General features: G+C 53.7%; 1 protein-coding gene across 1 annotated transcript; it reads right to left on the bottom strand.

Annotated features, from left to right (window-relative positions):
• Positions 1-837: 837 nt before the first annotated feature.
• Positions 838-4,829, bottom strand: LOC129559311 (cystatin-C). Its single transcript, XM_055430927.2, has 3 exons — positions 4,486-4,829; positions 1,966-2,079; positions 838-1,156 (listed from the first exon to the last, which is right to left on the bottom strand). Exons 1-3 carry the CDS (start codon positions 4,729-4,731, stop codon positions 1,073-1,075), a joined length of 444 nt encoding a protein of 147 aa, XP_055286902.1. The 5' UTR covers positions 4,732-4,829; the 3' UTR covers positions 838-1,072.
• Positions 4,830-11,765: the final 6,936 nt, after the last annotated feature.

Below are 11,765 nucleotides of genomic sequence, written 5' to 3'. Positions count from 1 at the left end.
GGGCAGCCTGTGAAGAAGCGTCACCCTTGGGGTGAATGGTCAACATGAGGGCAGTGCTGGGGGTGGGGAGCAGGACTGGACCATTCCCAGCTGGGGGCACTAAATATCCACTCTGCTGCCCAGTGACGGTGACACTGGCAGGTGACATCTCCTATTGATTAAACATTCCTTAGGAAAAGAAGAAAGTCCACTGTGTGTCTTAAGTTCTACATGCCTTCCGTGGCAAGCTGTGCTATGACTTGTTTCACCTGGGAGCCCAGAGAAGGGCGGGAGGGGTGTGAACGAGTAAAATCCCTACAGATTCCACAGCTCCTGAAACGTATCCAGGAAGCTCTCCTAGTTTACTCCCAATTCCGACCTTGACTCTGATGGGTACTCCCCCCACCCCATTTCCATTAGTTACACATATTTTTAGTCTTTGTCTTTTGGTAGGTGCCCAGAGTTGTTTGTGGAAAGAGGATGACATAAGCCATTCCTTATTTTGCTTCTAGGGAACATGACCAGTGAGTCATCCCAGCAGTCTGATCAGCTCAGCACATGCGCAGCTCCTCAGAGGGCAGCCCACGGCTCGGGCTCCATCACACTCCCCGGCCCTCCTGTCCAGCCCCAGCGCATGGTCCGACATTTTGCAAACACAGCAGGCAAGTCTCTGGGGTCAGCAGCTCAGGTCCCCTGCTCTCCCCTGTCTGACCATCAGGAGTCACCAAGGCTGAAGGTCCAGCTCCCAGCCGTGTCCGCTCCCCACCCCCTGCCTGCCCTCAGAGCCAACGAGAGGGGTAAAGTAACAGCGTCAACCCTTCCTTCTCAACCTTCTGAGACAATGAGCAACTCAATGAGTAGCTGCTGTTACTTTTTATTGAGTAAAATAGCAGAGCACCGTGCACTTGGAAAGCAATTAGAAGAAAGATACGAGTTAGAGCCCCCTGGCAGATCAGACACTGTCCAAGGAGCCTGTGTCTGCGGGGGCGGCATGGGAAGGGCATGGCCAGTAGGCAGTCACCCATCGCAGGCGTGGGCGTGCTGCAGGGGCGTGAGTGAGAGGCGGTCAGTGGGCTGCCTGGCACCCAGTCCCCTATTGATCCTGGCAGCTAAACTTCACCAGGTTGATGGTGTTCATCCACGGGACGACGTAAACCTGGAAGGAGCACAGCTTTTTCTGTGAAAGGAAAGAGGGGAACAGCGGGTCAGGGTTACAGTTAAAAACTGAGGTGCACCCCCTCCCCAGCCCCTTGCTCCCAGAGCGCTGGCACTGAGACAGGTCCAGAGGGAGGACCCAGGGGCTGGGATACAGGTCCAGGAAACCCCTGCAGAGGTGGGGCCTGGGAAGGGAGACCAAGGAGTGCAGCCCTCCCTGAGGCCAAGACCCCCGAGAACCAGCCAAGCCCCCCTAGAGCCTGGGCTTTGGTGGGTGGGCAGCATCTCAGGGTTTCAGCACGGTTCAGGCCTCTGCATGCATACGTGTTAAGCCGCTTCGGTTGTGTCCAACTCCTTGCAACCCTATGGATTGTAGCCCGCCAGGCTTTCCTGTCCTGGGATTCTCCAGGCAAGAATACTAGAGTGGGCTGCCATGTTCTCCTCCAGGGCATCTTCCTGACCCATGGACCGAACCCCCATCTCTTATGTCTCCTGCACTGGCAGGTGGGTTCTTTTCCACTGGGAGGTCTTTACAAGCCTCTAAAGGTCTTTACAAGCCTCTAAAGACTTCAAGTCTGTCTGAGGTGGGGGTGGGGGACAAGGATGGGATTAAAGGGCCCTTTCTTGCTCCCCAGCAAACACCCCCAGCTGTGTCCTCCATCCAGCAGGCAACAACCCCCAAAGCACACAGTGCCCCAATTCCCCAGTGGAAACCCCCTGGAGACACATAGTGGTCACGTGCACACATGCACCCTTCCCCATCACACCCCCAGCCGCAGCCGTGATGTGTCCCCAAGGGCACCCCTATCCCTGCCCCCAGCAGGCACATACCCTCTTCAGGTGCGGCTGGTCATGGAAGGGACAGCTGTCTAAGTTGACTTGGGACTTGGTACACGTAGTCCGGCCAAGCTCCACGTCCAAGAAGTAGTTCATCCCTGACACGACCTGGAGATGCGGAGAGCAGACACAGTTAGCACACCCTGTGGCTGTGAACATGCGTGTGCACACAGACACACACGTGGTTACCTTCCTCCCACCACACCCCGAGTCCATGGTCACAAGTTGCCAGGGCCACACCCTGGAAGCACAGTGGCCTCCCGACAGCCCCTGTATCCCAGGCCCTCCCTGGAACTTCTTTACCAGCTGCTCCAACCAGGCGTCTCCCATAGGGACCCAGAAAGGGGAATCCATAGGCCAACATGCTAACCAGGTCCAGGAACAGAAGGCACAGCTTTGAGGAGCCAGCCAGGTGCGGACAAACAACCGACCAGTGCCCCGGGCCAGGGCGGGGACTGAGCACACGGTGTGGCCATAGCCCACACCGTACCCACAGGAAGGCTGCTGCCTGGTGATTCCACTTTGGCGGAACTTCAGTCCCCAGTGTGGGGCCCATGGCATCCCATTCCCTGTATGTAATCCAGGTTTATTCACTCCCTCTTGAAGAGGGGGAAACAAGAGCTTCACATTCACGGATGTTCAGGCCAATAGAAGACTGCCTGGCATGCCTTCCTCTTACGTGTGACTTCTGACAGCGTGTCACATCCTCTGCATCTTTTACACTTGAGGTTCCAGGAGAGATGTGAACTCCAGCCTCACACGAGCACTCGAGGTGTGCCTGGTTAGAACTTGCAGAAGCATGAGGGGCAGGGACTTGGCTCCAAGTCCCACCTGGTGGAACCACAATCCCTTTCTGCTGTCACTTTCCCATATGGCCAAGGAGCTAATGTCACCCTGGAAAGGAGCAGGCTGGAGGGGACCTGGTAAGTGGGGAGAGCAGTCCCATTCAAAGGGAACGGCACCAGCCCACTGCCATGGGAGGAGAGCTGTATGTGGCCCTGACCCAACTCCTGTGGTTTCAGGAGAAGTTAGCAGGAAGCCCTGAAGCTGGCAGGCGGGACCACACTTCCGCTGCTTGTGTGGCTGTATCCCGCTCTCCAAGGGGACGTAGGCCAGATAGTCTCAACTCTAGCCTTCTTTCAAGGACCAGTGCAAAGCCCTGCAGCCCTTCCTAATTCTCCCTCCTGCCCTCTTCCCAACTCTGACAACAGGTTCCTCTCTGGCCAGAACCCCAGGCAGAGGTCAGGCTGTCAGCAAAGGTGTGCCCATCTCAGGGTGGGGGTGTGATGTCACAGCCCAGAGGCTGCTCCTCTAGACATGACATGTGGATGAGCCACAGTCCACGAGCCTGTTTTCTTAGGCCAGGCCCCCTGCCGTGGGACACACCTGAGACCACAGGACCCACTCATGAACTCATATGTTTGCTGATAACCTCCGGCTTCTCTGCAAGAGCAGCCAGGCCCCCTGCAAGGAGGGTGTTTGGCATGTCTGACCCCCAGTTCACTGTGCGATGATGAGAGGACCACGTGGAGGCCAGGTGTGTTCAGTGGCACCTGCAGAAAGGAGGCTCAGAGGAACTCGCCTCTTCTGTGTGACTCAAGGCTCAGCTGGAGGAAACATCAGGCCAAACCCAGACCCGGTGACCGTCTGAGCCATGACTGGCCAGACACTTGAGAAGCAACGCCAAGGTCATGAGACAGATCGGTGGCTGCCCCAGAGTAAAGGAGATCACAGGACAGAGGCTGAGGTGGGAGGCCCGGGAATATCCTTGGCTGTAATGGACACAGTGGGACCGTCAGTGACATCTGAATAAGACCTGTGTATCAAAGTCAGGATTGATACGTGATTTTCAAAATTGTATTGTGATTATGGAAGAAAACGCCTGTTTTTACGAATTATACACAGAAGTGTTCACCTTCAAAAACTTCAGAAAATAAATGTATGTATGTACATCCCTACACACAGGTACGTGGGGAAGAGGTGGATCAAGCAAATACAGCAACTGTGCAATAGTAAGGCATCTGGGTGAAGAATCTACAGTGATTCTATGCTAGGTACTGTTTCTGAAACTGCTCTGTAAGTCTGAAATTGTGTCAAAATAAAAAGCTAAAAGGAAAAGGTACCTAAAGAATTACTCAGTGGGCAGTCAGGAGGGCAGTCAGGTGTGTTTTCCTTCGTCTGTGGTCATTTAATTGACAGCTCGCGATGAGCATCGGGACCCAGTGACCCCAGCGCCTACCTAGCAAGCTGGCCAGTCCCGCGAAGGGCTGCAGGCGCAGGAAAAGACCGGGGGCCGCGCCCGGGTGAGAAGCGCAATTGCATCCTTGGTGATTCCCGGGGCCTCTAGGGGCTGGGGGCTGCCCTCCCGCGCGAGCTCCGGGGCCCCGGGGCGGGGCTGGGGACTGCGCGCAGGCCTCGCCCTCCCGGGGGCCTGGCTTTGGCAGAGCCCCGCGCCCCTACTCTGAGGCCTGACCTGGGGCCCCTGGTCTCCGCACCCTGCCCCGCCGGACGCACCTGCTTGCGGGCGCGAACCACGCGCATCGCGCGGCTCTGGTAAGCGTCGTTGCTCTGCTTGTTGAACTCGCTGACCGCAAAGGACAGCGCCTCCTGCACGCCCTCCTCGTTGACGTCCGCCTCCATCAGGCCGCCCAGCAGGCGACCCTTTCTAGGGCCCTGCGCGGCCGCGGGGCTCACGGCCAGGGCCAGGGCGACGATCAGGGCGGCCAGCAGGAGCAGCGGGGCGCGCGGGGAGCCCATCATGGTCTCTCGGATGCAAACAGACTGTAGTAGAAGTCCAATCCGCGGGTGCGAGCGTCGCCCCCCGGCCGCGGCGTCTTTATGGCCCAGCCGTGGTGGATCGCCCCGCCCTCTTTCACTTGGCCTCGCCTCTTCCGCCCCGTTGCCCGCCCACGTCCTCCGCCCTAGCCCCGCCCCTCCCGGAGTCGTCGTCCTCCCGACCCCGCCCACTCCTTCCCAGTCCCGCCCTCCTCCCGTGGCCCCCATCGTCCCCGCCGGCCGCAGCGCCTTACGCTAGGGCGTGGGGGACCGCCCCGCCCGCTCCCGCTTGGCTCCGCCTCTTCCGCCCCGTTGCCCCTCCCAGGATGCGCGGTCCGCCCAACCCCGCCCAACCCTCCCCAGCCCCGCCCTCTCCTCCCGAGCCCCGCCCTCTCCTCCCAAGCCCCGCCCTCTCCTCCCAAGCCCCGCCCTCCTCCGGTGGGTCCCCCATCCGCCCCCAGCCTGTCCCCGAGTCCCGATCTTGTTCTCTGGCACTCCTCGAGCCTGCTCACCGCGGTCTTTCAGAAGGTGTCCCCGCTCCGGGCCGGCGAAACCTGTGCACCCGAGCTCTGTCTCCTGGTCTGAGAGGGCGTCTCGGCCTCCTGGCCGTCCGGGCGCCTGCTCCGCATCTAGGAGTCCAAGGAGAGCACGGCTGAGGTTTCCGAGGCAGCGGGAGGTTGCGCCCTGTCCCGGGGAGGTTCTTCTCCGCAGAAGCTTATCGGGTTCTCTTTCTCACAACTCGTTTACTTATTCAGCCGCACACCTTTCTGGGGCTTCTCCCTGGCCAGGGTGTCTGGGGCTTGTAGCTGTGGGCGGGGGACTCGAGGCGGTAGAGCCCCCGCTTGACCGGGAGGTAATGCGAACCCGTGCAGAACTACATTTTCTAGGAGACACAATAAAAACTGTAAGATGGTAACAGACGACCCTATATGCGAGACAGCAAAAGAGACACAGATATAAAGAACAGACTTTTGGACTCTGTGGGAGAAGGAGAGGATGGGATGATTTGAGAGAATTAGCATTGAAACATGGATATTACCATATGTGAAATAGATCGCCAGTCCAAGTTTGATGCATGAACAGAGCACTTGGAGCCGGTGCACTGGGACAACTCTGAGGGATGGGATGGGGACGGAGGCGGGAGGGGTGTTCAGGATGGGGGACGCATGTACACCCATGGCTGATTCATGTCAATGTATGGCAAAAATCACTACAATATTGTAAAGTAATAAGCCTCCAATTATAATAAATGAACACATTTTTTAAATGTAAAAAGAAAAAAATGCATAATAACAATGCTTTTTATTTAACTCAGTATATCCAAAATGTTATTTCAACATATACAAGCAGTTGTGAATGATAACTTTTACACTCTTCTGTGTGTGTACATTTTACCCTTGGAGCAGATGTCAAGGCCAGTAGTCCTCATCTCCCAGAGGAACTGTGGTCTTGCCTGGCCCAGCTTTAGAGGGGTGGTGTGGGGATGGGGTCAGTTATCAGTGATTAAGATCAAGGGGTGATGATGGTGTGTGTTGGAAGTGAAGGGTGAAATAGACATGGGTGCCTCTGGACGCTGATCAGGGAGGCCTCTGAGAGGACAGGCATTTGGGCTGAAACCTACCTAAAGGGCAAGAAGTCCTGCTGACACAGAGGAAGAGCACTTCAGGCAAAGAAAGAGCCAGTGCAAAGGCCCTGGGGTGAGGCTGGGCCATCCTGCTTTAGGGATAAGAGACTGCTGGTGTTTAAGCAGGGAAGGGATATGAGCCGGAATCTCACCCTGACAGCTGGGTGTACCCTAAACCATGGGTGGGGGGACCCCTACCTCATGGGTGTGGGAAAGACAGCCCCTGAGGGAGTGGATGGAAGCCTGGGGGCTGCTCTCGCTCCTCTCCTCAGAGAGGCACATCGCTGGCTCTGGTCCTCTGTCCACTGCTTGGAAAACTTGCTTGATTCTTAAAAATCAACTTGAATGAGGTATGACACACACACAATAAATGCCTTATTTTATGTGTCCAGGCAGGAATTTTAGCAAATGCATACATTGGTATTACCACCCCTCCAAGCTCGAGAACACTTCCATTAGCCTGAAAGTTTCCTCCTGCCTCTCTGTGGTTAATCTCTTGCTTGCCCCTGGGCTTGGATGATGCACACCCCTGTTTCTGTGGACTGAAGCCTTGCCTATTCTTGAACTTTCCACAAATAGCCTCATGCAGTGTGTTCCTCTGGGTTTTGAGCATACAGACTTATAAAAACAGTACTTTTTATTTAACCCAGTATATCCAAAATATTATCTCAACATATACAAGCAATTTTTGAGCTTCCTCTACTGTGTTAACCTAGTTGTTTGTTCTCTTTCTCCCTAGACTGAGAGGATATGGTCAGTTGGGTATTGATTGGGCTGCCAGATCCTTTAGTCCAGGACCGTGCAGATCCAGGCCGGAGAATGGCCCTGGGAGTGGAGGGAAAGGCTGTTCTCTAACCTGTACCCTGTGTGCCTGAAGGTGACCCAGTGACCAGTGACCTAAAGAGATGGTGGCAGAAATACCAGGTGGCCTCTGGGCCTGTGACTCACATCCAGAGGAGGACTCTCCCAGGAGTGGTCAAGGCAATGGCCAGTGGGCATCAGCCCACAGCCACTGTGGCCTTAGGGCTGGACCAGCAGGAATCTGGCATGAAATCCGGAATGATATTAACAGTGAATATTTATGTTCGGTGGTTCTGAGATCCTGTTGCCTTGAGGCCCAGTTATAACTGTAGGGGGCGGGAAATTTTTCCTTATACCTTTCTAGGTTCTTTGACTGGTCTAATAATTAAATTGCCATAAGACAGATTAACGAGAGAAAAATACATTTAACTGCATACATTTAGAAACCCCATAAAGGAAAGACACAAAGGCAGTCAGGCAGTTGAAGCTTATAAGCCACCCTGACCTAAGGAAAGGAATGGAGGGCTGGGACTTCAAGCAGAGCAGGGGTGATGCATGGGAGGAAGAGACGAGCAGGTGCCGGGGGATCAGATGTCAGCCCTACGGCACAGATTGCTCTTTCAGATAAATATGTCTCTCCGGTAGTGTCTCCCTCGTATCTAAATTCCTTTTGGCAATTCAGAGGAGGTAACAGCTTTTCCTGAGGCTGCTGGATCTTGATTCCTTCAGTTCAAAATACCCCATCTGCCATAGTGGCACATTTAGGGGTGGTGTCTTCTGCCCCCTCCCCATCTCTCCCTGCTCTGACTCAGGTGTGTGTGTGTATGTGTGCTCAGTTGTGTCTGACTCTTTGCAACTCCATGGACTGTAGTCCGCCAGGCTCTTCTGTCCATGGAATTTTCCAGGTAAGAATACCAGAGCTGGTTGCTGTTCCCTTCTGCAGGGGATCTTCCCGACCCCCGGATCCAACCCAGGTCTCCTGCATTGCAGACAGATTCTTTATCCCTGCACCACCTGGGAAGCCCAGGAGCCTCTGGAAAAGTTATGGTGCCCACTAAGTGAAGAAGGGTTGCCTTTGCAGTGCAATAAGAGAGAAGAGGTGCTTTCTCAGTGAACTAGAAGAGAGGGGAACTCCACCAAGGGGAGAGTGGGCCACCCTGGCCCACACTTCTGAGTGGCGTGACTGTCTTTGAAGGGCAGGAACTCGTCCTCACCAGGGTTTCCCACCTCGCAGGCAGATGGGGCTGCAGCCTCAGGAGGTGTGCTGGGTAGAGACGGGCAGGGTCCTCCCATCTGTGTCGTCAGGGAGGAGGTGCAGGGCAGCAGAGAATATGGGAGCACGGTGGTGGGTGTGACTGTGTTGGGGCAGCCTGAATGCTGACCTGTGTGGCTGGAGGTCAGTTACACTGGTGATAGACATTTTGATACAGAGACATCTCTTATCCCAGGAAGGGGTGCCCACAGAACTGCCAGAGTGGCCTGCAGGACAGTCTGATGAGGCGGAGAAGACTGGGCTTCTCCTCTACCTGTAAGGGTGACCTTGGAAAATGTCAGAAGTCTGGCGAGGCCGGCCACTTTGTGAACCATAGGGACTGGGGGTCAGGAACACAGACATGGGCAGGCTTTGGTGGGATGTGTCAGCACGGGTAAAGATGACAGAGCGCCCATCGCTCTTACACTGTTGGTGGGAATGTAAATTGAAATGACCACTGTGGAGAACAGTATGAAGGTTCCTTAAAAAACTAAAATTAGAACTGCGGTATGACCAACAGTCCCACTACTGGGCATATATCCTGAGAAAACTATAATTAAAAGGACACATGGATCCCAATCCCAATGTTCCTTGCAGCACTATTTATAACAACCGGGACAGGAAAACAGCCTAAGCATTCAACAGATGAGTGGATAAAAAAGATGTGGTACATATCTACAGTGGAATACTACTCAGCCATAAAAAGGAAAGAAACTAGGTCATTTGTAGAGTCATAGATGGACCTAGGGTCTGTCAACAGAGTGAAGTAAGTCAGAAAGAGAAAAACAAATATACTATCTCATGCATATAGAATCTAATTCTTCCCTGGTGGCTCTGGTGGTAAAGAATCTGCCTGCAATGCAGGAGACCTGGGTTTGATCCCTGGGTCAGAAAGATCCTCTAGAGAAGGGACTAGTTACCTACTCCAGTATTCTTACCTGGAGAATTCCATGGACAGAAGAGTCTGGCAGGCTACAGTCCATGGTATCACAAAGAGTCAGACATGACTGAGCAACCATCATACTTATGGAATCTAGAAAAATGGTACAGATGAACCTAGTTCCAGGGCAGGAATAGAGACCCAGATGTAGAAAATGGACTTGTGGACACAGAGGCCAAAGGGGAGGGAGGGATGAATTGAGAGAGTAGCATTGAGATCCATGCACTACCAAGTGTAAATTAGATAGCTGGTGGGAAGCTGCTGTATAGCACAGGGAGCTCAGCTCAGTGCTCTGGATGATCTAGAGGGTGGGATAGGAGGAGTGGAGGGAAGTCCAAGAGAGGGGACATATGTATGCATATAGAAGATTCATTTTGTTGTGCAGCAGAAACTAACACAACATTGTAAAGCAATAATCCTCCAAAAAAAAAAAAAGAGCAGCCCATGGCTTGGGGTCTGTGACCTGTGGCTCCTGGGATAAAGCAGGAACCCAGAGACAAAGAGTGAACTGAAGTTGAGGTAGGGGATTCTGGCACCCAACCATCAAGTGCAGCGTGGAGGGGCGCACGTCCGCATAGGAGATGAGTGTGTGTCCTTCTGCCGGGTGAAGAACAAGCCGCCGTGTTTCCACAGAGCTGTTTGTGTGACTGCTGGTCTCATGATCTGAGTTAGCAGAGTGAGGAATTAAGGCGAGGGAGTGGCAGAAGTTCTCTGAAATCAGTAACCATCATAAGCGGATACGAAGTAACACTTTAATAAATAAATGACCAAGTTCATAAAACGTTCCCCCAAAGTGCAAGTGACCACATCAAGTAACTAAGCGTTGAGATTCTCAGCACTTGGGCTTTGAATAATTAAAACTTGGTGTCCAAAGAGTGGGCTTGCCTGGGCTTGCCAGGTGGCTCAGTAGTAAAGAATCTGCCTGCCAAGTAGGAAACCCGGGTTGGATTCCTGGGTTAGTAAGATCCCCTGGAGGAGGAAACGGCAACCCACTCCAGGATTCTTGCCTGAAAAATTCCATGGACAGAGAAGCCTGGCGGGCTACAGTTCATGGGGTCACAAAGAGTCAGACATGACTTAGCAACTAAAACCACCACCACCACAGAGGTTTTGTGGCATCTTATCATGGAAAGACTGGGAACCTCTCTTATGGGAGGCCCAGGGTTCTCTGGGGTGGAGCTCTGGCGTCCCTTACACACATCTCCCCACAGTGCCCCCTTCCCACCCTCACACTCTGGGAGACTCAGGGATGCTTCTAAACATGTGGGCATGTCTAAACACGTGGGCTTCTAAAAATGCTTCTAAACATACTTTGCCAATGTGGGCAAAGTATTTAGGGCTCTGCTATGGGTTGATGCCACAGCAATAGGGCACCAGGATGCTCAGGATGAAGGCTGCCAGCAGCCCCCATAGAAAAGGCCAGAGCAAGCCCAGCAGCCTGAGGCTGACCTGTCCTTAATGTGGGAGAAGAGAGTCCTCTAAAAACTTGTGCTCAGGTCCACGTGTAAATGGCTCTCCTTGCCTTGGGTATAAATGGTATAAAGGGATACCGTTTATCCCTTCAAGCTGCACATTTACCAGGGCTGCTCCTGAGCACGTGTGTGTGTGTATGTGAAGCAGCACAGCCAGGGTGTTAGGGGCAGGGAGAGGAGGTCCAGGGATGGGGAGGAGCAGCTTGTGCATCGTCTGCCACCCTCTCCCCTACTCCTCCATCTCTCTGGGCCTCAGTCCAGCCACAAGGAAAAGAGCATGGCTCCGAGCCAGATTGAGCAATCCCCTTGGCACCTCCGGGTGGTAAGCATTTCCTTTCCAGATTCACAGTGTGATCACTGCTTGACTTCCTCTGGGTGTTTGTGCTGCCTAGAAATCTCATTCCTTCAGCCATCTGCAGTGGGGCGGCCCTGTTAAAGCTGGCTCCCTGGATGCTGGGCCTGGCACTCCCTGCCCCAGAGGACAAGTGTTAGAATAATTTCTTTCACACTAGAAGCCAGGCAGGCCGGTGCTCTGTCCAACCCCAGGTCTTGCCTGGAACATGGTGAAAATACTCTTGCCAAGTTGGGGCTTGTGAGATGAGGGAGAACCGGAAAAGGGAAATGAGGAAAGAGAGAGGCAGAGAAGGGAGGGTGCAGGAAGGCAGAGGGGGATGCATTTCCCCCGACATTTCATTGCGGAAATTTTCAAACAGACAACCAAGTTAGAAGGATCTTATCAAAACACCTCTACTCTCACCACCTAGATTCTGCCACTCGTACTGTACTTTAGTTATTTTATCACGTGTCTATCTACCTGTCCCTCTTCCTCTTCAGCCATCAACCTATCCTTTTAAATGCATTTCAAAAGGAGTTGTTGACATCAGTGCATTTCACAGCCAAATACTTACACATGCAGAGCATTAACTAGAC

Source organism: Moschus berezovskii, chromosome 15 (assembly GCF_049115385.1).
Source record: "Moschus berezovskii isolate FMDL1 chromosome 15, NW_MosBer_1.0, whole genome shotgun sequence".
Taxonomy (NCBI): domain Eukaryota; kingdom Metazoa; phylum Chordata; class Mammalia; order Artiodactyla; family Moschidae; genus Moschus; species Moschus berezovskii.
The sequence above is the reverse complement of the archived record's forward strand: the minus strand, read 5'-3'. Positions and strand labels throughout refer to the sequence as shown.